The 27,500-nt window shown below is 45.2% G+C and overlaps 1 protein-coding gene across 5 annotated transcripts in view; it reads left to right on the forward strand.

Annotated features, from left to right (window-relative positions):
* The window catches only part of cpne5b (copine Vb), a 70,851-nt gene that overhangs the window by 18,528 nt on the left and 24,823 nt on the right, over positions 1 to 27,500 (forward strand). For all 5 annotated transcript variants that reach the window (XM_034532642.1, XM_034532643.1, XM_034532645.1 and 2 more), the window contains exons 2-6: positions 3,541 to 3,581; positions 3,663 to 3,709; positions 11,194 to 11,297; positions 12,852 to 12,891; positions 17,137 to 17,213. In XM_034532642.1, the coding sequence (XP_034388533.1) occupies positions 3,541 to 3,581; positions 3,663 to 3,709; positions 11,194 to 11,297; positions 12,852 to 12,891; positions 17,137 to 17,213 (309 nt within the window). The remainder of the gene's footprint in view (positions 1 to 3,540; positions 3,582 to 3,662; positions 3,710 to 11,193; positions 11,298 to 12,851; positions 12,892 to 17,136; positions 17,214 to 27,500) is intronic.

Below are 27,500 nucleotides of genomic sequence, written 5' to 3' on the forward strand. Positions count from 1 at the left end.
CAGCCGAATGCTACAGAGGGCGTGTTAGGCAATGACAGAAACACCGAGACAAGGCTTGGTTTCAACCTGTCAATCACAAGGTAGTCCCTCCCCAAAGGATGCCCTGCTTTATGGTCGATCTTCCTTTAAATTGATTTACTAGATAAACATCATGCTGTATTGAGGAAGACTTGAAATAGTGATGCAGTAAGAAATGCCTTTGACATTATACTATTTGTTTTTGTGTGATTATTCTATAAACACACACACGCACACGCACACACACGTCATAGTGGCACTAGGTGTCGACCTTTATAGACTCTGGCGTTATTTTCTCATTAGTGAGGACAGGAAACTAAATCTGATGCATTCAGAGCAGCTCTTAAAGAAACTGAATAAATTAAAGGTCAGGTCGACTCCCACACATCTTTATTAATATAAGGTGAAGGAAGACAAACAGCAGTTCTCTCTTTCTGAAGGAAATCATGGACACTTGTTTCACTCATTATTCACTGTTATGAACTTATATTTATCAATTTCCTATTTGGATGAAATCTGCTTTGTTCATTCTGGTAATCTGATTGGCAATCAATAACGTATTGATCTAGAGCTCATGTACCGGATACTCATAATGTGTAATGTTGTAAATAGGGAAAAGCTGCATAGCGTTGTGCTCATGAAGACCAATAAGTGAACATGTATTTGGGTGAATTACATTTCTTAGAGATGAAACATGTCTATTATTTGATGTCTATTATTTGTATGCAAACTCCCGTTCCGCTGCTGGAGTTTATTCCTGATAAGAACATGCTCCACTTTGCTTATTATCTTCCTTTAGTATCATCACATCTTTTCAATTGAGATCAAATTGTAATAAAATGCCCTTTTGCCTGGAACCATAACCCTTCAATCTCAGAACACCGTCTTTGAACACCTGATTTCAATATTTCATGTTTTTCACGCTCTTGAGAGCTCTAAAAGTGATAAAAGTGAGCGAGGAAGGAATACAGAGGCGGAGAAAAGATCCGTATAGATTGATGCCGAGGAGAGAACACCGCGCAAGATTTATTACGAGAGAGGAAAATGAAACAACAATAAAACCAAAGCAGACGCCAGCGGGCTTCGGCCTCTGGAGTGAAGGCTCTCAGGTCCCTGCAGAAGGAAACAAGGAGGCGATGGAGGCATCAGGAAAGGTCAAGCGAGCATGATGGAGTTATGGAGAGAACAAAAGAAACATGTAGAAAGGAGGTGAAGGAACAGGCTGCTGTGTTGGAGACATTGTAATAAATGCATGCTTGCTTCCTGTGAACTGGGATGAAAAGACTTCAGTGCATTGTCAGGTCCATTAGATTCATTCTTTAAGCTTCATGTCAGCTCGACTCTCAAGAACAAGCAGACACATTTCATTTGGAAGTCTATTAAAATGCATGCTGAGTTGGAAAGTCAGTTATTGGTCTTCTGGGTCATTGCAGAGGAGCATTTATGGGTTGCAGACGCTCACAGAGAAGCCAATGTGCACGCCTCTCTGATCTTAACATTAATAATTAATAATACACACAATATGAAAGAAACACTTGGCTCCTCATGAAAGTCATGCACATCTCACAAGATAATTACCATCTAAAAATAACAGATATGATCATATTTATACCATTTAATGAGAGGCATAACTCAAAAAAGGTGTACAATTAATGAAAAAAAATGCTTTATTGTTAATATTCCTCAAAGCATGTGACCTTGTGATATAGTATAATATAGTATAATATCATAGATCTTATCATATATGATAAGATGGTTGAGTTTCTTGTCCATTGGGGTCCGAGGTCTTTTCTTAAATTCCCCTTTTAAAAGGCATTTGATACATGTGTTATACATATTTCTATATAATGGAGCTCATTTGGCCCTAAAGCTGAAGAGTTGAAGTCCGATTTATTAAAATTCTTCAAATCTCTGTTGGTTTATCAAAGCCTGAGGTTCACACAGGTGGTGGAATATATGAATAAAATAATACATGTCATAAATGTCTAAAACCAAAATTTGGAATATCTTTTTTTGAGGAAAAGTATCACTTTGCTTTCACCAAATGTGAGAGAGATGAAATGTGAGAAAGGACTTCATACTACAAATCAAGCATTATGGGATGTATGCAAATGAAAAAATGAACATTACAACCGGGTTTTTTTTTCAAACAAAATATTTACAATATATTTTAGTCTGTTTCAAGAACAGTTTTCCAAACATGAACAGAATATGTCCTATTAATATATATATTAAAATAATAACGTTTTACTGACTGAAAGAAAGCGGCAGTGGCCTAAGTTCACCCTCTGAATGCTCTCACCGAGCGGGGGGCGTGGCCTAAGGTCACCCTCTGAATGCTCTCACCGAGCGGGGGGCGTGGCCTAAGGTCACCCTCTGAATGCTCTCACCGAGTGGGGGGCGTGGCCTAAGGTCACCCTCTGAATGCTCTCACCGAGCGGGGGGGCGTGGCCTAAGGTCACCCTCTGAATGCTCTCACCGAGCGGGGGGCGTAGCCTAAGGTCACCCTCTGAATGCTCTCACCGAGCGGGGGGCGTGGCCTAAGGTCACCCTCTGAATGCTCTCACCGAGCGGGGGGCGTGGCCTAAGGTCACCCTCTGAATGCTCTCACCGAGCGGGGGGAGTGGCCTAAGGTCACCCTCTGAATGCTCTCACCGAGCGGGGGGCGTGGCCTAAGGTCACCCTCTGAATGCTCTCACCGAGCGGGGGGAGTGGCCTAAGGTCACCCTCTGAATGCTCTCACCGAGCGGGGGGCGTGGCCTAAGGTCACCCTCTGAATGCTCTCACCGAGCGGGGGGCGTGGCCTAAGGTCACCCTCTGAATGCTCTCACCGAGCGGGGGGCGTGGCCTAAGGTCACCCTCTGAATGCTCTCACCGAGCGGGGGGCGTGGCCTAAGGTCACCCTCTGAATGCTCTCACCGAGCGGGGGGCGTGGCCTAAGGTCACCCTCTGAATGCTCTCACCGAGCTGGGGGCGTGGCCTAAGGTCACCCTCTGAATGCTCTCACCGAGCGGGGGGCGTGGCCTAAGGTCACCCTCTGAATGCTCTCACCGAGCGGGGGGCGTGGCCTAAGGTCACCCTCTGAATGCTCTCACCGAGCGGGGGGCGTGGCCTAAGGTCACCCTCTGAATGCTCTCACCGAGCGGGGGGCGTGGCCTAAGGTCACCCTCTGAATGCTCTCACCGAGCGGGGGGCGTGGCCTAAGGTCACCCTCTGAATGCTCTCACCGAGCGGGGGGCGTGGCCTAAGGTCACCCTCTGAATGCTAATAGTGAAACATTGTGTTTCTTTCATTGAGATAAAGAAACGTGTTAAAGGTGAAGCAATAAAAATGTCTAACTTTTATTTATTTATTTTTTTCAACAAAGATAATCGTAGAAGGTCTAAATGATGTGAGCTATGCCATTAATGTCTGCGTTTAATATACCAACAATCTATGTTCGCACAAAAGTCAAAACATAGGACATAAACAAGGTGGTTTTGAACACGTCAGCATTTAACTTTATTCTTCATTGTCTTCCAGAGATCTGCTGGATAAAGACACGTTCTCCAAGTCAGATCCATGTGAGTACTTCACACGTTCTCCAGTGAGCAGTCTCCTCCTGGAGGTGTGTTCTCTGATCATCTCTTCTCTCTGGTCCTCAGTGTGTGTGCTTTACACTCAAGGTGTGGAAACCAAACAGTGGAGAGAGGTGAGTGTCCACACACACACCCCTGTGCTCATTGTGTGTGTTTGTGTGCTCCGGTGAAGACGTGTCAGTTGGGAAACATTCTGTCATGTGATGCTTCAGATCAATATGTCGACCGTCAGCTCCCTCCACAGACTACCTGACCAAAGGAGTGAAATAAAACTAATGTAATGCTGCCACTGATTCACTATTACAACTGAAATGGACGTATTTCCATCAAGGCCCCTCCAGCAGATACGAGTCACCTTAACAAGCTGCTGCAAACCAATAGAAAAACACTGATGATATTCTACATGTTTCATATTAAACACCTTTGCACTGACATTTTATTTCATTATTTAAAACACTGGAGTTCATTTTGAGTCCATCTGCTGCGCTCGATGTATAAAATAAAGGTTTCTTTATTGGTTGCTACCGACGACTGTGACCAGCTGTTCGAGGAAAACACTGAGCCTCTAACTTTACATCTGGAGGAGCGACGGCTCATGACTCGTGGTTGGTGTTGGTCTTATATACGTATATGCATATACATATATATATATACTGTATATACATATATATACATATATATATATACGTATACGTATATATATATATACTCTATGTTTATACTGTACATTGAGGAAGTGGAGCTGCAGGTTCCTCAGGACCAGCCCTCTATATTTATACTCTCACATCATGGAGCTCATCTCCGCCTCATCGACACCTCGGGGCTCTGAGGAGGCATCAGAGTCCTCTTCCTCCTTGAGATGTTCAGTGAGACGCAGAGAGAGAGATAACCTTAAGACACCGATTGGAGGGGTTTGTGTTGTCCTAATTGCCCACATTGTGTTGTACGAGTTGTGTTCACCTATTGATTAAAAGGACAAGGTCGACTCACACGTAGCTGCTGTCGACGTTACGGAGAAACAACATCGACGTTCACGCGGCTCCGGGACATCGATTGAAACCGTAGCGTCTGGCAGCTCCAGCCCAGTTCAGTGTGATGAGATCTTTAGTGTTCGCTGCAGGAGGAGAGACGTCACAACGGGATCACGCTGTGGTGGTCAAATGAAGGAAGATACAGAGATACAGACTGTTTAGAGGCATCAGTGAAGAACATGCAACTAGAGAAACATCACTAATTGTTACGATGACTGTACAAATAAGAAGAAGTTCACCGTCGTTAGTGAGGAAAGCAGCTGGCACCTCGTTGGTCTCTGAGTGCATTATTATTATTATTATTATTATTATTACACTGAGCCCCTCAGAGGATGAGGGAGCTCAGTTATGGCTCCAGCAGATGAGATGAGGGCCACATGTTGACTTCCTTCTCTGAGAGGCTTTTAAATGATTCACGCTGTCTTTTTATTACAGTACATGTGGCGTAGATGGTCGTGGCATCTTTCCCTGCTTATGAGTGAGAATCTCACTAATTAGGAGGCCTTAACCAGCCCCTCCCCCTCTCTTCCCCTCCTTTCCTGCACAATCCCTCCATCCCACGTGTGCCCCATTTCTTCACCCGTCTACAGCTATGACCCTCAAAGTCTCTTTGTCGCTCCCTCATCCTTCCTTTATCCTTCCTTCATCCTTCCTTCATCCTTCCTTCATCCTTCCTTTATCCTTCCTTTATCCTTCCCTCTTCCTTCCTTCATCCTTCCCTCTTCCTTCCTTCATCCTTCCTTCATCCTTCCTTTATCCTTCCTTCATCCTTCCTTCATCCTTCCTTTATCCTTCCTTCATCCTTCCTTCATCCTTCCCTCTTCCTTCCTTCATCCTTCCTTCATCCTTCCTTTATCCTTCCTTCTTCCTTCCTTCATCCTTCCTTTATCCTTCCTTCTTCCTTCCTTCATCCTTCCTTCATCCTTCCTTTATCCTTCCTTCATCCTTCCTTTATCCTTCCTTCATCCTTCCTTCATCCTTCCTTCATCCTTCCTTTATCCTTCCTTTATCCTTCCCTCTTCCTTCCTTCATCCTTCCCTCTTCCTTCCTTCATCCTTCCTTCATCCTTCCTTTATCCTTCCTTCATCCTTCCTTCATCCTTCCTTTATCCTTCCTTCATCCTTCCTTCATCCTTCCCTCTTCCTTCCTTCTTCCTTCCTTCATCCTTCCTTTATCCTTCCTTCTTCCTTCCTTCATCCTTCCTTCATCCTTCCTTTATCCTTCCTTCATCCTTCCTTTATCCTTCCTTCATCCTTCCTTCATCCTTCCTTTATCCTTCCTTCTTCCTTCCTTCATCCTTCCCTCTTCCTTCCTTCATCCTTCCCTCATCCTTCCCTCTTCCTTCCTTCATCCTTCCTTCATCCTTCCTTCATCCTTCCTTTATCCTTCCTTTATCCTTCCTTTATCCTTCCTTCATCCTTCCTTCATCCTTCCTTTATCCTTCCTTCATCCTTCCTTCATCCTTCCTTTATCCTTCCTTCTTCCTTCCTTCATCCTTCCCTCTTCCTTCCTTCATCCTTCCCTCATCCTTCCCTCTTCCTTCCTTTATCCTTCCTTCATCCTTCCCTCTTCCTTCCTTCATCCTTCCCTCTTCCTTCCTTCATCCTTCCCTCTTCCTTCCTTCATCCCTCCCTCTTCCTTCCCTCTTCCTTCCTTCATCCTTCCCTCTTCCTTCCTTCATCCTTCCTTCATCCTTCCCTCATCCTTCCCTCTTCCTTCCTTCATCCTTCCTTCATCCTTCCTTCATCCTTCCTTCATCCTTCCCTCTTCCTTCCTTCATCCTTCCCTCTTCCTTCCTTCATCCCTCCCTCTTCCTTCCCTCTTCCTTCCTTCATCCTTCCCTCTTCCTTCCTTCATCCTTCCCTCATCCTTCCCTCTTCCTTCCTTCATCCTTCCTTCATCCTTCCCTCTTCCTTCCTTCATCCTTCCTTCATCCTTCCCTCTTCCTTCCTTCATCCTTCCCTCTTCCTTCCTTCATCCCTCCCTCTTCCTTCCCTCTTCCTTCCTTCATCCTTCCTTCATCCTTCCCTCATCCTTCCCTCTCCCTTCCCTCTTCCTTCCTTCATCCTTCCTTCATCCTTCCCTCTTCCTTCCTTCATCCTCCCCTCTTCCTTCCTTCATCCTTCCATCATCCTTCCCTCTTCCTTCCTTCATCCTCCCCTCTTCCTTCCTTCATCCTTCCTTCATCCTTCCCTCTTCCTTCCTTCATCCTTCCTTCATCCATCCCTCTTCCTTCCTTCATCCTTCCTTCATCCTTCCTTCTTCCTTCCTTCATCCTTCCCTCTTCCTTCCTTCATCCTTCCCTCATCCTTCCCTCTTCCTTCCTTCATCCTTCCTTCATCCTTCCCTCTTCCTTCCTTCATCCTTCCTTCATCCTTCCCTCTTCCTTCCTTCATCCTTCCTTGATCCTTCCTTCATCCTTCCTTCATCCCTCCCTCTTCCTTCCCTCTTCCTTCCTTCATCCTTCCTTCATCCTTCCCTCTTCCTTCCTTCATCCTCCCCTCTTCCTTCCTTCATCCTTCCTTCATCCTTCCCTCATCCTTCCCTCTTCCTTCCTTCATCCTTCCTTCATCCTTCCTTCATCCTTCCTTCATCCTTCCCTCTTCCTTCCTTCATCCTTCCCTCTTCCTTCCTTCATCCCTCCCTCTTCCTTCCCTCTTCCTTCCTTCATCCTTCCCTCTTCCTTCCTTCATCCTTCCCTCATCCTTCCCTCTTCCTTCCTTCATCCTTCCTTCATCCTTCCCTCTTCCTTCCTTCATCCTTCCATCATCCTTCCCTCTTCCTTCCTTCATCCTCCCCTCTTCCTTCCTTCATCCTTCCTTCATCCTTCCTTCATCCTTCCCTCTTCCTTCCTTCATCCTTCCTTCATCCTTCCCTCTTCCTTCCTTCCTTCATCCTTCCCTCTTCCTTCCTTCATCCTTCCTTCATCCTTCATCCTTCCTTCATCCTTCCCTCTTCCTTCCTTCATCCTTCCTTCATCCTTCCTTTATCCTTCCTTCATCCTTCCTTCATCCTTCCCTCTTCCTTCCTTCATCCTTCCATCATCCTTCCTTCATCCTTCCTTCATCCTTCCCTCATCCTTCCCTCTTCCTTCCTTTATCCTTCCTTCATCCTTCCTTCATCCTTCCCTCTTCCTTCCTTCATCCTTCCTTCATCCTTCCATCATCCTTCAATCTTCCTTCCTTCATCCTTCCTTCATCCTTCCTTCATCCTTCCCTCATCCTTCCCTCTTCCTTCCTTCATCCTTCCTTCATCCTTCCTTCATCCTTCCCTCTTCCTTCCTTCATCCTTCCTTCATCCTTCCCTCATCCTTCCCTCTTCCTTCCTTCATCCTTCCTTCATCCTTCCATCATCCTTCCCTCTTCCTTCCTTCATCCTTCCTTCATCCTTCCTTCATCCTTCCCTCATCCTTCCCTCTTCCTTCCTTCATCCTTCCTTCATCCTTCCTTCATCCTTCCCTCATCCTTCCTTCATCCTTCCCTCTTCCTTCCCTCATCCTTCCTTCATCCTTCCCTCATCCTTCCCTCATCCTTCCTTCATCCTTCCTTCATCCTTCCTTCATCCTTCCTTTATCCTTCCTTTATCCTTCCTTCATCCTTCCTTCATCCTTCCTTTATCCTTCCTTCTTCCTTCCTTCATCCTTCCCTCTTCCTTCCTTCATCCTTCCCTCATCCTTCCCTCTTCCTTCCTTCATCCTTCCTTCATCCTTCCCTCTTCCTTCCTTCATCCTTCCCTCTTCCTTCCTTCATCCCTCCCTCTTCCTTCCCTCTTCCTTCCTTCATCCTTCCCTCTTCCTTCCTTCATCCTTCCTTCATCCTTCCTTCATCCTTCCCTCTTCCTTCCTTCATCCTTCCTTCATCCTTCCCTCTTCCTTCCTTCATCCTTCCTTCATCCTTCCCTCTTCCTTCCTTCATCCTTCCCTCTTCCTTCCTTCATCCCTCCCTCATCCTTCCCTCTTCCTTCCTTTATCCTTCCTTCATCCTTCCTTCATCCTTCCCTCTTCCTTCCTTCATCCTTCCTTCATCCTTCCCTCTTCCTTCCTTCATCCTTCCTTCATCCTTCCCTCTTCCTTCCTTCATCCTTCCCTCTTCCTTCCTTCATCCCTCCCTCTTCCTTCCCTCTTCCTTCCTTCATCCTTCCCTCTTCCTTCCCTCATCCTTCCCTCATCCTTCCTTCATCCTTCCATCATCCTTCAATCTTCCTTCCTTCATCCTTCCTTCATCCTTCCTTCATCCTTCCCTCATCCTTCCCTCTTCCTTCCTTCATCCTTCCTTCATCCTTCCTTCATCCTTCCCTCTTCCTTCCTTCATCCTTCCTTCATCCTTCCCTCATCCTTCCTTCATCCTTCCTTCATCCTTCCCTCATCCTTCCCTCTTCCTTCCTTCATCCTTCCCTCTTCCTTCCTTCATCCTTCCTTCATCCTTCCTTCATCCTTCCCTCATCCTTCCTTCATCCTTCCTTCATCCTTCCTTCATCCTTCCCTCTTCCTTCCCTCATCCTTCCCTCATCCTTCCTTCATCCTTCCTTCATCCTTCCTTCATCCTTCCCTCATCCTTCCCTCATCCTTCCTTCATCCTTCCCTCTTCCTTCCTTCATCCTTCCTTCATCCTTCCCTCTTCCTTCCTTCATCCTTCCTTCATCATTCCCTCTTCCTTCCTTCATCCTTCCTTCATCCTTCCCTCATCCTTCCTTTATCCTTCCTTCATCCTTCGTTCATCATTCCTTCATCCTTCCCTCATCCTTCCTTTATCCTTCCTTCATCCTTCGTTCATCATTCCTTCATCCTTCCCTCATCCTTCCCTCATCCTTCCCTCTTCCTTCCTTCATCCTTCCTTCATCCTTCCCTCTTCCTTCCTTCATCCTTCCTTCATCCTTCCCTCATCCTTCCCTCTTCCTTCCCTCATCCTTCCCTCTTCCTTCCCTCATCCTTCCCTCATCCTTCTTTCATCCTTCCCTCTTCCTTCCTTCATCCTTCCTTCATCCTTCCTTCATCCTCCCCTCTTCCTTCCTTCATCCTTCCTTCGTGCGTGTGTGTGTGATAATTCTGAGAAAGAGAAGGAAAGAATAAAACCATCAAGTGTGAGGTGACAACAGCAATAACTTTTTATTTATGAAACAATGTTTTGTTGTCTTGCTTTTTATTTCATCACATTTCTTTCTCCCCTGTCTCACCTGTCTCACGTGTCTCACCTGTCTCACCTGTCTCACGTGTCTCACCTGTCTCATGTGTCTTATCTGTCTCACGTGTCTCACCTGTCTCATGTGTCTTATCTGTCTCACCTGTCTCACCTGTCTCACGTGTCTCACCTGTCTCATGTGTCTTATCTGTCTCATGTGTCTTATCTGTCTCACCTGTCTCACCTGTCTCATGTGTCTCACCTGTCTCATGTGTCTTATCTGTCTCACGTGTCTCACCTGTCTCATGTGTCTTATCTGTCTCACCTGTCTCACCTGTCTCACGTGTCTCACCTGTCTCATGTGTCTTATCTGTCTCATGTGTCTTATCTGTCTCACCTGTCTCACGTGTCTCACCTGTCTCATGTGTCTTATCTGTCTCATGTGTCTTATCTGTCTCACCTGTCTCACGTGTCTCACCTGTCTCATGTGTCTTATCTGTCTCATGTGTCTTATCTGTCTCACCTGTCTCACGTGTCTCACCTGTCTCATGTGTCTTATCTTTCTCACCTGTCTCACCTGTCTTATCATCTGTCTCACGTGTCTCACCTGTCTTATCATCTGTCTCACCTGTCTCACGTGTCTCACCTGTCTTATCATCTGTCTCACGTGTCTCACCTGTCTTATCACCTGTCTCACGTGTCTTATCTTTCTCACCTGTCTTATCATCTGTCTCACGTGTCTCACCTGTCTCACCTGTCTTATCATCTGTCTCACCTGTCTCACGTGTCACACCTGTCTTATCATCTGTCTCACCTGTCTTATCATCTGTCTCACGTGTCTCACCTGTCTTATCATCTGTCTCACCTGTCTCACTTGTCTCACCTGTCTCATGTGTCTTATCTTTCTCACCTGTCTCACCTGTCTTATCATCTGTCTCACGTGTCTCACCTGTCTCACGTGTCTCACCTGTCTCACGTGTCTTATCTTTCTCACCTGTCTTATCATCTGTCTCACGTGTCTCACCTGTCTCACCTGTCTTATCATCTGTCTCACCTGTCTCACGTGTCTCATCTGTCTCACCTGTCTCATGTGTCTTATCTTTCTCACCTGTCTCACCTGTCTTATCATCTGTCTCACGTGTCTCACCTGTCTCACGTGTCTCACCTGTCTTATCATCAGTCTCACGTGTCTCATCTTTCTCACCTGTCTCACGTGTCTCACCTGTCTTATCATCTGTCTCACGTGTCTCATCTTTCTCACCTGTCTCACGTGTCTCACCTGTCTTATCATCTGTCTCACGTGTCTCACCTGTCTCACGTGTCTTATCTGTCTCACCTGTCTTATCATCTGTCTCACGTGTCTCATCTTTCTCACCTGCCTCACGTTCCTCACCTGCCTCACCTGCCTCACCTGTCTCACCTGTCTCACCTGTCTCTCTCCTCCCACAGTTTGGCAGAACAGAGGTGATAGACAACACCCTGAACCCAGACTTTGTTCGGAAGTACATCCTGGACTACTTTTTTGAGGAGAAGCAGAATCTTCGCTTTGACTTGTGAGTGATTTCCTCTAAAGACGTATTAGCCTTGTATCTTCTCACCTGTCCTCTGTCACCACTCACTGGGATGCATCGTTCACACCTTACCTCATTGAGCGGTAACTCCGCCCCCGACCAGCAGGGCCCAATGGGGCTCTAATAAGAGTTTAGAGGGGGTAGCTTCATTATTTTGAGGAATGTAGTACTTGCATGTGTTTCTGCTCTAACGTAAGCTACACACATTAGCATGCCTGGCTAACTAGCTTGCTACCTCTAGGTAGGCGAGGGGTCATAGGTCATCGTTTGTCAGCTCCATTCATAAACTCCTTATTGCTCATTAATCAGACAATACAAACATCGAAGCATAAATCTGATCTCTGTGTTGCCCGGCCAAGTCTATTTTTCTCTGATAAGCATCCAAACCATCGAAGATGAAACAACATTATAATTTCATTCTTATTACTATAATATACTATATATAATATAGCTTTATACTGCAATAGACGGCCAGTGCTGCTGCTTTATGTTCAGGTCTTCTACATCAATTGTCGTTCATGTTTTTAGCACAATATCACGTACGGAGCCATCAAGTGCACGTTCAAGAGCCCTTCATATGCTAGATTATGCTAGATGATAATAAAGCTATAGACAGCCAACACAATCCACAGTTGTTAACCTGACATAAGGAGCCATTGTAAAGTGCATATGTCCTGTTTGAGAAGTGATTGACAGGTTTGAGAGTAACAAAGATGAGCAGCAAACCGGTCAGATGAACTCTGATTTTCATATTTGTTATAACCATTCACGGTTTTAATCTAAGCCTCTTTCTCGGCCTCATCATCTGTAACTTGAAACCTTAAGAGCATGAAGGGTTAACTGCTCTTTACAGGCTGCACACACGAAGAAGAGGCTAAACAAGCTCCTTCCGCAGATTGACCCTGAACACAACACGTCTTTATAACCTCATCATATAGAAATACAGTAGATGCTATTTGACAACTCTACAGTACATCATTTGATCTATGATGCACGTTAATAAAGAGAGCAATGCATAACCATTGCAGTGCTTGCAGCCTGAATAATCTCCAGCCAACACGATCTATCGTTTCATTGGATGTTTAATGGTCCATCCCATAATAGCCTCCATTTCCTTCACTTTCATAGCTTTATATTCACATGCAAATAAGACTCATTATCATAGAAGAGGAAAAAAGGTCTTGTTGAAGCCTTCCCTCATTACTCTGTCCCACCTCGAGGAACATCTGAGACGAGACCAAGACCTTTTTATCTCGTGTGATGTCTTTGTTTCTAATCCACCTCTTTACATATGTGGCTTTCAAACGACCAAAGAATAATAAGAATACGGGTCCTATTTCTCTCGTATAATATATATTACCCTTGTTTATAGACTTTGAGACACTCTGTCCTCAAACCGACAAACAAACAAACTAAAGTATTTATGTTCTGCTCCCAGTGGCGACATATTATCAGGGATTGTTTGAAATTCTGCCTTTATCAATCAAAAAGTCTGAGTATGTGAAGTGAAACAGCTTTTATTTTGTTTCCTTACAGCTACGATGTCGACTCCAAAAGCCCAGACCTGTCCAAGCACGTGAGTGCACATATTTAACCTTCAACCTCAGAGAAATGGAGGCCGGTTTTCAGTCAGATCTGAATTGGTGGCTTGAGTGTCCCTGAACATGAGGAACGTAAACTCTGCTCCATGTTCTAAGTGATTGAAGATCGGCGAGCTCTTTGTGAGTGGTCCAGTGGTGGTCTCTGTGTGGGTGTGGCCTGCTGCATGGTTTCTTCTTGATGAAATGAAGCAAACCCTTTTTATTGGCTGATCACAGAAATATCCAAATGCAAATGTTTATGTTTCTCCTTATTGAACGCCTTTGAGACTTTAACATGTGTTCTAAGTGCAGATATGCTCATGACGTTCATATTGAGCTATGATGGAGTCGTACATGGTCTTCTTTGCATTTATTCTAGTAATTTTGCAGTGATAGGCATTTTTTGTATCACTAAGGGAAGATAAGTTTATTTTATCCATGAAGCTGGAAACATAAAGCATTTGTTAAAAGTACAAAATAATCGATGTGGATGATTATTTGATGTATTTGGATGAGCGGGTTTGCATTGTTTCATCATGGTTTCATTCTCCTCGTTGGGTTGTGGCAGCACAGCATGTGTTCTTCTCTCTCACCTCTCCATGTCGAGCAGTGCCAGCTGTGGGATTTGGTAGTGTTGGTATATGATGTGCTCTGTTGTTGTTGTTGTTGTTATTATTATTGTTGTTGTTGTTGTCATTGCTGTTGTTGCTGCTGCTGTTCAACCTTTCTGGAAGCCCGCAGAACTCAACGTAGGTCCCAGCACCTCTCTCACTTCTGACTGCATGGCTGCTCACGCTAACATCCTTTCCTCAAGAGGAAGGATGGCGACACAATCAGACCTCTAACCGAGAGGCCGACCCCCTCTCAGAGGGCTCCACGTCATCCATACTATGAACTAAGGGCTCCACATCATCCATACTATGAACTAAGGGCTCCACATCATCCACACTATGAACTAAGGGCTCCACGTCATCCATACTATGAACTAAGGGCTCCACGTCATCCATACTATGAACTAAGGGCTCCACATCATCCATACTATGAACTAAGGGCTACACATCATCCATACTAAGAACTAAGGGCTCCACATCATCCATACTAAGAACTAAGGGCTCCATATCATCCATACTAAGAACTAAGGGCTCCACATCATCCATACTAAGAACTAAGGGCTCCACGTCATCCATACTATGAACTAAGGGCTCCACGTCATCCATACTATGAACTAAGGGCTCCACATCATCCATACTAAGAACTAAGGGCTCCACATCATCCATACTAAGAACTAAGGGCTCCACGTCATCCATACTAAGAACTAAGGGCTCCACATCATCCACACTATGAACTAAGGGCTCCACATCATCCATACTAAGAACTAAGGGCTCCACGTCATCCATACTATGAACTAAGGGCTCCACGTCATCCATACTAAGAACTAAGGGCTCCACATCATCCCCACTATGAACTAAGGGCTCCACGTCATCCACACTAAGAACTAAGGGCTCCACATCATCCATACTAAGAACTAAGGGCTCCACATCATCCACACTATGAACTAAGGGCTCCACATCATCCACACTATGAACTAAGGTCTCCACATCATCCATACTATGAACTAAGGGCTCCACATCATCCACACTATGAACTAAGGGCTACACATCATCCATACTATGAACTAAGGGCTCCACATCATCCACACTATGAACTAAGGGCTACACATCATCCACACTATGAACTAAGGGCTCCACATCATCCATACTATGAACTAAGGGCTCCACATCATCCATACTATGAACTAAGGGCTCCACGTCATCCACACTAAGAACTAAGGGCTCCACATCATCCATACTATGAACTAAGGGCTCCACATCATCCACACTATGAACTAAGGGCTCTACGTCATCCACACTAAGAACTCAGGGCTCCACATCATCCACACTAAGAACTAAGGGCTCCACATCATCCACACTATGAACTAAGGGCTCCACATCATCCATACTATGAACTAAGGGCTCCACATCATCCACACTAAGAACTAAGGGCTCCACATCATCCACACTATAAACTAAGGGCTACACATCATCCACACTATGAACTAAGGGCTACACATCATCCACACTATGAACTAAGGGCTCCACATCATCCATACTATGAACTAAGGGCTACACATCATCCATACTATGAACTAAGGGCTCCACATCATCCACACTAAGAACTAAGGGCTCCACACCATCCATACTATGAACTAAGGGCTCCACATCATCCACACTAAGAACTAAGGGCTCCACATCATCCATACTATGAACTAAGGGCTCCACATCATCCATACTATGTGATCTCTTTTCTTAGTTTTTGTGAGCACACGAGCTGCAGCATTCTGGATCAACTGGAGGGACTTAAGAGACTTATTAGAGCAGCCTGATAATAAGGAGTTGCAGTAATCTAGTCTGGAAGTAACAAACGTGTGAACCAGCTTTTCTGCATCTTTTTGAGACAAGATGTGCCTGATTTTTGAAATGTTACGTAGATGAAAAAATGCAATCCTTGAGATTTGCTTAACGTGGAGTTAAAGGACAAGTCTGGGTCAAAGATAACTAGAGATTCTTTACAGTGGTGTTGGATGCCAGGGAAATGCCATCTACAGAAACCACATCACCAGATAATTGATCTCTGAGGTGTTCAGGGCCAGTAAAATAACTTCAGTTTTGTCTGAGTTTAACATCAGGAAGTTGCAGGTCATCCATGTTTTTATGTCTTTAAGACATGCTTGAATTTTAGCGAGCTGGTTGGTCTCCTCTGGTTTGATCGATAGATATAATTGAGTATCGTCTGCATAGCAATGAAAGTGTATGCAGTGTTTCCTGATAATATTGCCCAAAGGAAGCATGTATAAGGTAAATAAAATTAGTCCAAGCACAGAACCTTGTGGAACTCCGTGATTAACGTTGGTGGTCATTGAGGCTTCATAATAAGGGTTATCTTATCTAGACCGGGCAATGTCCCCACAAAGGGACTATTAAGGGTTATCTTATCTAGACCCGTAAATGTCCCCACAAAGGGACTAATAAGGGTTATGTTATCTAGACCGGTCAATGTCCCCACAAAGGGACTATTAAGGGTTATCTTATCTAGACCCGTAAATGTCCTCACAAAGGGACTAATAAGGGTTATGTTATCTAGACCGGTCAATGTCCCCACAAAGGGACTATTAAGGGTTATCTTACCTAGACCCGTAAATGTCCCCACAAAGGCACTATTAAGGGTTATCTTATCTAGACCCGTAAATGTCCCCACAAAGGGACTAATAAGGGTTATCTTATCTAGACCCGTAAATGTCCCCACAAAGGGACTAATAAGGGTTATCTTATCTAGACCCGTAAATGTCCCCACAAAGGGACTATTAAGGGTTATCTTATCTAGACCCGTAAATGTCCCCACAAAGGGACTATTAAGGGTTATCTTATCTAGACCCGTAAATGTCCCCACAAAGGGACTAATAAGGGTTATCTTATCTAGACCCGTAAATGTCCCCACAAAGGGACTAATAAGGGTTACTAATAAGGGTTATCTTATCTAGACCCGTAAATGTCCCCACAAAGGGACTATTAAGGGTTATCTTATCTAGACCCGTAAATGTCCCCACAAAGGGACTAATAAGGGTTATCTTATCTAGACCGGTCAATGTCCCCACAAAGGGACTATTAAGGGTTATCTTATCTAGACCCGTAAATGTCCCCACAAAGGGACTAATAAGGGTTATCTTATCTAGACCCGTTGGGAACCACAGCATCAAACCAAACATTGAGCACTTTAAATGCAGTTCACACCAAACTGGACACAATGTCACATTGTTGAGTAGCGCACAGTGCTAATATATGATATAATAATAATATATTAATAAAACATAATTGTACTTTTGAGCATAAAGAGAAACATGTTTCACAGCTGACATCAATCAAGTCATCAAGCTTTGCAGACGCAACTTCAATCTATGATTCGAGTGTTTTTTAAAACAAATATGTTGAACAAAGAGAAAAATTGAAGAATTTCTTTTTGGTGAAATGTGTTGATGCAGCAGAGACCGATTTAGAACTCTGACCTGCAAATGTGAAGGACGTTGAACCAGAAAGACATTCTTACATTTCTCATGTTCACGAGTTCCAGTGGAGCGTTCTGTCTCTGACTTTGATTCCTGGTCTTCTGCTCCCCTCCTTTGTCTTTCCTTCCTTTCCTCCCTGCAGGACTTTCTGGGTCAGATGTTCTGCACCCTCGGGGAGATCGTTGGGTCACCAGCCAGTCGACTGGAGAAACCACTGGGGTGAGTAACATGCGATACCCCAAATGTGATGCGAGGCGCAGTGCGATGCTCTGGACCGACACGGTGCTCAGCTTCATGTGTAGCAAGAGGAGGAAACACAGCGAGACGTTGATCAGACAAAGGAGGAGCGGATGAGAGGGAACACAACACATCCACAGATGTTTTCCTCACATAATTATTGTCATTAAAGAAAAAGGTTGAAGCCAAATTGAGCAAAATTACCTAAATTACAGCCCGTCTCCTCAACTCGGTTCTAGATGTAGTGTTAATGGGAAAGCCTGTAATGTGTCTTCATACAGCCATCATCATCATCATCATCATCATCATCATCATCATCATCGGCCTGGGCTCTGCAGGTTAAGTCATTTAGATGTCAGTGTGCTGGTTCTCTGGATATGTTTGTGTGCATTAACAAGGAATACTTGAGTATACATATTTAACTTGGATTGTATGTGTTGTAACTGTCGTGCACTTTGAGACATATTCTGACTTATTTAAAGAATTGTCTAATAATTAGTGTCTGATATAAGTTTAGAGGGCAATGGAGCTCATTGAAGTCATCATGTTAGGGAAATGTATCTTGTGTCTCACGACTTGGGTCTTCTGTCTTAGCTTGTATAATGTACATGATATGTATACATATATATATTTATATATATATATGTATGAGAAAGCTCACAGACAAGAGATGCTTTGTGTACAGGCAGAAAAAAGGGCTCCCTGGTTCCCTTCAGGCCACTATATATGTATAGTGTATATATGTGTGTATATATATATATATATATATATATATATATATATATATATACACACATATATATACATATATATATATATATATATTTATATACACACATATATATGTATGTGTGTATATATATATATATATGTGTGTATATATATATATACACACATATGTATATATATATATACACATATATATGTATGTGTGTATATATATATATATATATATATATATATGTATATATATAAAGGAGGAGAACAGAAAATAAAAGGTGTTCAGAGAACGTGTGATCCATAACTCACCCCCATAACATGGTGGGGTTGGTTTATTTTGCAGCAGTTAAAGCCGTGAATACATATTCATGTCCGTGATGGATCACATCGAATGTCTGAACTCGTCGTCATCAGGGAGAAGAGGAAGAGGCACGCAGTAAAAACAATGTGTTTCATATCGGAAAGCTGCACACGGAGTTTAGCAGCCTGGTGGTGTGTGTCCTGTGTGTGTCTGTGTGTGTGTGTGTCCTGTGTGTGTGTGTGTGTGTGTGTCCTGTGTGTCTGTGTGTGTGTGTGTGTCCTGTGTGTGTCTGTGTGTGTGTGTGTCCTGTGTGTGTGTGTGTGTGTGTGTGTGTGTCCTGTGTGTGTGTGTGTCCTGTGTGTCTGTGTCTGTGTGTGTGTGTGTCCTGTGTGTCTGTGTGTGTGTGTGTGTGTGTCCTGTCTGTGTGTGTCTGTGTGTGTCCTGTGTATATAAGTGCTTCTTTAGCCTCTATATTGATCGTATAAATAATGTTATTACAAGTTGAATGAAAACAAACTTTCTGTTATGGTTAGAACAGGAAACAGAGCTCTCGCCAAATTATTCATTTTTTATTTGAGACATTCTGCAGCTGAGAGATAACACACCTGTTTGCCAAATTCTATTCTTAAGGCAGAAATAAAGAAGACATGAAGTCAACACATCATCCACACTATAAACTAAGGGCTCCACATCATCCACACTAAGAACTAAGGGCTCCACATAATCCACACTATGAACTAAGGGATCCACATCATCCACACTAAGAACTAAGGGCTATACATCATCCACACTAAGAACTAAGGGATCCACATCATCCATACTATGAACTAAGGGCTACACATCATCCACACTAAGAACTAAGGGATCCACATCATCCACACTAAGAACTAAGAGCTCCACATCATCCACACTAAGAACTAAGAGCTCCACATCATCCATACTAAGAACTAAGGGCTCCACATCATCCACACTATGAACTAAGGGCTATACATCATCCATACTTTGAACTAAGGGCTCCACATCATCCACACTATGAACTAAGGGATCCACATCATCCACACTAAGAACTAAGGGATCCACATCATCCACACTAAGAACTAAGGGCTCCACATCATCCATACTAAGAACTAAGGGCTACACATCATCCATACTATGAACTAAGGGCTCCACATCATCCATACTAAGAACTAAGGGCTACACATCATCCATCCATACTATGAACTAAGGGCTACACATCATCCACACTATAAACTAAGGGATCCACATCATCCACACTAAGAACTAAGGGCTCCACATCATCCACACTATGAACTAAGGGATCCACATCATCCATACTAAGAACTAAGGGATCCACATCATCCACACTAAGAACTAAGGGCTCCACATCATCCACACTATGAACTAAGGGCTACACATCATCCACACTAAGAACTAAGGGCTCCACATCATCCACACTATGAACTAAGGGCTCCACATCATCCACACTATGAACTAAGGGCTCCACATCATCCACACTATGAACTAAGGGCTACACATCATCCACACTAAGAACTAAGGGCTCCACATCATCCATACTATGAACTAAGGGATCCACATCATCCACACTAAGAACTAATGGATCCACATCATCCACACTAAGAACTAAGGGCTCCACATCATCCATACTATGAACTAAGGGATCCACATCATCCACACTAAGAACTAAGGGATCCACATCATCCACACTAAGAACTAAGGGCTCCACATCATCCACACTATGAACTAAGGGCTACACATCATCCACACTAAGAACTAAGGGCTCCACATCATCCACACTATGAACTAAGGGCTCCACATCATCCACACTATGAACTAAGGGCTCCACATCATCCACACTATGAACTAAGGGCTACACATCATCCACACTATGAACTAAGGGCTCCACATCATCCACACTAAGAACTAAGGGCTCCACATCATCCACACTAAGAACTAAGGGCTACACATCATCCACACTATGAACTAAGGGCTACACATCATCCACACTATGAACTAAGGGCTCCACATCATCCACACTAAGAACTAAGGGCTCCACATCATCCACACTAAGAACTAAGGGCTGCACATCATCCACACTAAGAACTAAGGGCTCCACATCATCCATACTATGAACTAAGGGCTCCACATCATCCACACTAAGAACTAAGGGCTACACATCATCCATACTATAAACTAAGGGCTATACATCATCCATACTATGAACTAAGGGCTACACATCATCCACACTATGAACTAAGGGCTATACATCATCCATACTATGAACTAAGGGCTCCATATCATCCATACTATGAACTAAGGGCTACACATCATCCACACTATGAACTAAGGGCTCCAAATCATCCACACTATGAACTAAGGGCTACACATCATCCACACTATGAACTAAGGGCTACACATCATCCATACTATGAACTAAGGGCTCCACATCATCCACACTATGAACTACGGGCTACACATCATCCACACTATAAACTAAGGGCTCCACATCATCCACACTAAGAACTAAGGGCTCCACATCATCCACACTAAGAACTAAGGGCTCCACATCATCCATACTATGAACTAAGGGCTACACATCATCCACACTAAGAACTAAGGGCTACACATCATCCACACTAAGAACTAAGGGCTCCACATCATCCACACTATGAACTAAGGGCTCCACATCATCCACACTAAGAACTAAGGGCTACACATCATCCACACTATGAACTAAGGGCTCCACATCATCCACACTAAGAACTAAGGGCTACACATCATCCATACTATGAACTAAGGGCTACACATCATCCATACTATGAACTAAGGGCTCCACATCATCCACATTATGAACTAAGGGCTACACATCATCCATACTATGAACTAAGGGCTCCACATCATCCACACTATGAACTAAGGGCTCCACATCATCCACACTATGAACTAAGGGCTCCACATCATCCACATTATGAACTAAGGGCTACACATCATCCATACTATGAACTAAGGGCTCCACATCATCCACACTATGAACTAAGGGCTCCACATCATCCATACTATAAACTAAGGGCTATACATCATCCATACTATGAACTAAGGGCTCCACATCATCCACACTATGAACTAAGGGATCCACATCATCCATACTAAGAACTAAGGGATCCACATCATCCACACTAAGAACTAAGGGCTCCACATCATCCACACTATGAACTAAGGGCTACACATCATCCACACTAAGAACTAAGGGCTCCACATCATCCACACTATGAACTAAGGGCTCCACATCATCCACACTATGAACTAAGGGCTCCACATCATCCACACTATGAACTAAGGGCTACACATCATCCACACTAAGAACTAAGGGCTCCACATCATCCATACTATGAACTAAGGGATCCACATCATCCACACTAAGAACTAAGGGATCCACATCATCCACACTAAGAACTAAGGGCTCCACATCATCCATACTATGAACTAAGGGATCCACATCATCCACACTAAGAACTAAGGGATCCACATCATCCACACTAAGAACTAAGGGCTCCACATCATCCACACTATGAACTAAGGGCTACACATCATCCACACTAAGAACTAAGGGCTCCACATCATCCACACTATGAACTAAGGGCTCCACATCATCCACACTATGAACTAAGGGCTCCACATCATCCACACTATGAACTAAGGGCTACACATCATCCACACTATGAACTAAGGGCTCCACATCATCCACACTAAGAACTAAGGGCTCCACATCATCCACACTAAGAACTAAGGGCTACACATCATCCACACTATGAACTAAGGGCTACACATCATCCACACTATGAACTAAGGGCTCCACATCATCCACACTAAGAACTAAGGGCTCCACATCATCCACACTAAGAACTAAGGGCTCCACATCATCCACACTAAGAACTAAGGGCTCCACATCATCCATACTATGAACTAAGGGCTCCACATCATCCACACTAAGAACTAAGGGCTACACATCATCCATACTATAAACTAAGGGCTATACATCATCCATACTATGAACTAAGGGCTACACATCATCCACACTATGAACTAAGGGCTATACATCATCCATACTATGAACTAAGGGCTCCATATCATCCATACTATGAACTAAGGGCTACACATCATCCACACTATGAACTAAGGGCTCCAAATCATCCACACTATGAACTAAGGGCTACACATCATCCACACTATGAACTAAGGGCTACACATCATCCATACTATGAACTAAGGGCTCCACATCATCCACACTATGAACTACGGGCTACACATCATCCACACTATAAACTAAGGGCTCCACATCATCCACACTAAGAACTAAGGGCTCCACATCATCCACACTAAGAACTAAGGGCTCCACATCATCCATACTATGAACTAAGGGCTACACATCATCCACACTAAGAACTAAGGGCTACACATCATCCACACTAAGAACTAAGGGCTCCACATCATCCACACTATGAACTAAGGGCTCCACATCATCCACACTAAGAACTAAGGGCTACACATCATCCACACTATGAACTAAGGGCTCCACATCATCCACACTAAGAACTAAGGGCTACACATCATCCATACTATGAACTAAGGGCTACACATCATCCATACTATGAACTAAGGGCTCCACATCATCCACATTATGAACTAAGGGCTACACATCATCCATACTATGAACTAAGGGCTCCACATCATCCACACTATGAACTAAGGGCTCCACATCATCCACACTATGAACTAAGGGCTCCACATCATCCACATTATGAACTAAGGGCTACACATCATCCATACTATGAACTAAGGGCTCCACATCATCCACACTAAGAACTAAGGGCTCCACATCATCCATACTATGAACTAAGGGCTCCACATCATCCATACTATGAACTAAGGGCTCCACATCATCCACACTATGAACTAAGGGCTCCACATCATCCACACTATGAACTAAGGGCTCCACATCATCCATACTATAAACTAAGGGCTATACATCATCCATACTATGAACTAAGGGCTCCACATCATCCATACTATGAACTAAGGGCTCCACATCATCCATACTATGAACTAAGGGCTATACATCATCCATACTATGAACTAAGGGCTACACATCATCCACACTATGAACTAAGGGCTCCACATCTTACATACTATGAACTAAGGGCTCCACATCATCCATACTATGAACTAAGGGCTCCACATCAGCGTGTGTGTCTGTGTGTGTGTGTGTCGGTGTGTGTGTGTGTGTGTGTGTGTGATAGAAAGAAAGAAAAGCAGCGCTTCCCCCAACGAGACGTTTGTTTCATCTGAACTTCAAAGGCTTTCTGATCTTTTATGATTGCTTCATATTTCACGGTCCTCTCTCGCCAGCGGCCTCACAAGTATATTTATTAAACAGATTAACATTCTCTTGTCATTTATATTCACACAGAAACAACGTTTAAACTGACGTTTCTTTGTCTTTGCGCCTTCATATTACACATTGAACAATAGAGCACATGTGCACCTTTGAAGCATTAGAAGAGATGAAATGTGATCAATTATTCTTGTCAATGTGACTTTTACAAACATAATTTGTATTGATTACTTTTGTGAGCTTATTGACATGAGTCTTTTTCATAATTAGTCTGCTTTAATTGTTGTCACTTGGACACCAATATACATTTTGTATTTGTATCTTTTATTTTTAAGCTTTGCGATGACTGCTGCTGCTGATTCACAGATGCACGCGTTATGGATTATGCACGGTTGCTATTGATAGCCACAGCTGTCAGTATCGGTCTGTTTGAGTAGTTCTGAGGCCTTTGGTGTAAATGTGCCGTTAACGGTTAACGGTTAACGGTGGATGAAGGGAGCGCTGTGGAGTGGAAATAAGGCGATACGGTGTGCCAACCAATCAGAACCCTTCATACTCATGCATACATATATCTGTCTCTATAAAGCTCCATATGTATCCACAGTTTAATAAGCACCTCAGATTGTCATGGGAGCCGTAATGCTGACTGGGGGAGATACACGATGCATGATCTGCATTGGCTTTGGTGGTGGTGTGGGGGGGAATTATGCCTATGCAGAAGCGGTATGACCTGGATTTAGCATGCTGCTGCTGTTCTGTAGGACTGCAAACAACATTTTTACACAACTGAGAAATTAATTGTGCAAAGGATCATTCAATTTATGTTGCATATGCAGTGAAAAAATATGCAGGTTTTATTGCCCTGTTTAATTCAAATGCATACTTATTGTTTTACAAGAAATGAGGAGACGCAGCACTGTGTGTAATGTGTCTATTGTTGTTATTTAGCCACATGGCCCTACTTTACAGCGGTGGTGAACAGACTTTAAAAGCATTTCTTAAGATTGATCTCTGTGGGGTCAGATCAGTCTCAATAATTGCAAATGCAAACACAAAGATTCACAAATACATTACAATGCACACATAAATAAATTACGATTTATGTAAATGTAAAGTATCTCTGCATTTCTATGTTGAAAATGAGGTCGACATCTGATTGGCTACAGATAGGTCTATGTTGAAATAAAGGCATTTGCAAATCCAGCCACCAGGGGAGTCTCATAACATACACGTGTGGAGCAATCCACAAACAAATGCAGTGCGATCGACAAGCGACTCGACTCCAAGCTCCCCCCTGATGTCCGAGCTCCTTACCCTATCTCTAAGGCTGAGCCCGGCCACCCTACGGAGGAAGCTCATTTCGGCCGCTTGTATCCGAGATCTCGTTCTTTCGGTCACGACCCAGAGTTCGTGACCATAGGTGAGGGTTGGAATGTAGACCGACCAGTAAATGGAGAGCTTTGCCTTCCGGCTCAGCTCCCTCTTCACCAAGACGGACCGGTACAGCGCCTGTTTTACTGCTGCAGCCGCACCGATCCGCCTATCGATCTCCCGCTCCACCTTACCCTCACTCGTGAACAAGACCCCGAGATACTTGAACTCCTTCGCTTGGGGTAGGCAGTTTGCCCCCACCTGGAGGGAGCAATCCGCCGGTTTCCGGCAGAGCACCATGGCCTCAGATTTGGAGGTGCTAACTCTCATCCCTGCCGCTTCGCACTCGGCTGCAAAACGCCCCAGTGAATGCTGGAGGTCACGGTCCGAGGAGGCAAACAGGACCACATCATCCGCAAACAGCAGAGAGGCGATCCCGAGACTCCCGAACCGGATCCTCTCCGCCCCCTGGCTGCGCCTAGATATCCTGTCCATGAAGGTCACGAACAGGACCGGTGATAAAGGGCAGCCCTGGCGGAGGCCAACACCCACCGGGAACGTGTCTGACTTACTACCGAGGAGACGAACACAGCTCCTACTGCAGGCGTACAGAGACCGGATGGCCCGTGCCAACGGGTCCGGCACCCCATACTCCCGCAGCACCCCCCACAAAAACCCCCGAGGGACCCGGTCGAAAGCCTTCTCCAGGTCTACAAAGCACATGTAAACTGGTTGGGCAAACTCCCAGGACCCCTCCAGTAATCTTGCGAGGGTAAAGAGCTGGTCCACTGTTCCACGACCGGGACGGAATCCGCACTGTTCGTCCTGAATCTGAGGTTCGACAAGCGGTCGGAGCCTCCTCTCCAGCACCCTGGCATAAGCTTTTCCCGGGAGGCTGAGCAGTGTGATACCACGATAGTTCGAGCACACTCTCCGGTCCCCCTTCTTGAAGATGGGAACCACCACCCCTGTCTGCCAGTCCATGGGCACTGTTCCCGACCCCCATGCGACACTGAAAAGGCGTGTCAACCAAGACAGCCCAACAATGTCCAGCGCTTTCAGCATTTCAGGGCGGATCTCATCCACCCCTGGCGCCTTGCCACCAAGGAGCTTTTTGACTACCTTAGCGACCTCTGCCAGGGATATGGGTGAATCCACCCCAAAGTCTTCTGGCGCTGCCCCCTCTCCGGGGGGAAAGTTGGCCGGGTTTAGGAGTTCCTCAAAGTGCTCTTTCCACCGCCCGACGATGTCCCCAGTCCGGGTCAGCAGTCCCCCCCCCCTGCTGAGAACAGCCTGGGGTAGACCCTGCTTTCCCTTCCTGAGCCGTCGGATGGTTTGCCAGAACTTCCTTGAGGCCAACCGAAAGTCCTTCTCCATGGCCTCCCCGAACTCCTCCCATGCCCGAGTTTTAGCCTCCGCCACCATCGTCGCTGCAGCCCTTTTGGCCCGCCGGTACCCGTCAGCTGCTTCAGGAGACCCCTGGGCCAGCCAGGCCCGAAAGGCCTCCTTCTTCAGTTTGACGGCTACCCTCACCCCCGGTGTCCACCACCGGGTTCTAGGGTTGTCGCCACGACAGGCACCGATGACCTTCCGGCCACAGCCGCGTCCACAATAGAGGCTTTGAACAAGGTCCACTCGGATTCCATGTCCCCAGCCTCCCTCGGGATTTGTGAGAAGTTCTTCCGGAGGTGGGAGTTGAAGACCTCCCGGACAGGATCCTCTGCCAGACGTTCCCAGTTCACCCTCACTACACGTTTGGGCTTGCCAGGTCTCTCTAGCCGAGTCCCCCACCATCTGATCCAACTCACCACCAGGTGGTGATCAGTTGACAGCTCTTCTCCTCTCTTCACCCGAGTGTCCAAGACATGCGGCCGCAGATCAGATGATACGATTACAAAGTCGATCATTGATCTCCGGCCTAAGGTGTTCTGGTACCAGGTACACTTATGAGCCACCTTATGTTTGAACATGGTGTTCGTTATGGACAAACTGTGGCTAGCACAGAAGTCCAACAACAAAACACCATTCGGGTTCAAATCGGGCAAACCGTTCCTCCCAATCACGCCCCGCCAGGTTTCTCTGTCATTGCCCACGTGAGCGTTGAAGTCTCCCAGGAGAACTATGGAGTCGGCAGGCGGCGCCCTTTCCAGGACCCCTCCCACCGACTCCAAGAAGGCCGGATACTCCGAAATGCTGTTCGGTGCATAAGCACAAACAACAGTCAGAGCCTTACTCCCCGTAACCCGTAGGCGCAGGGAGGCGACCCTCTCGTTCCCCGGGGAAAACTCCAACACAGCGGCGCTCAGCCGGGGGCTCGTGAGTATCCCCACTCCCGCCCGGCGCCTCTCACCCTGGGCAACTCCAGAAAAGGAGGTGAGCCCAACTATATCTAGCTGGTACCACATTCAACCCACCGCACCAGCTCCGGCTCTTTCCCCGCTAGTGAGGTGACATTCCACATCCCTAG

Source organism: Cyclopterus lumpus, chromosome 5, assembly GCF_009769545.1.
Source record: "Cyclopterus lumpus isolate fCycLum1 chromosome 5, fCycLum1.pri, whole genome shotgun sequence".
In the NCBI taxonomy this organism is placed as follows: Eukaryota; Metazoa; Chordata; class Actinopteri; order Perciformes; family Cyclopteridae; genus Cyclopterus; species Cyclopterus lumpus.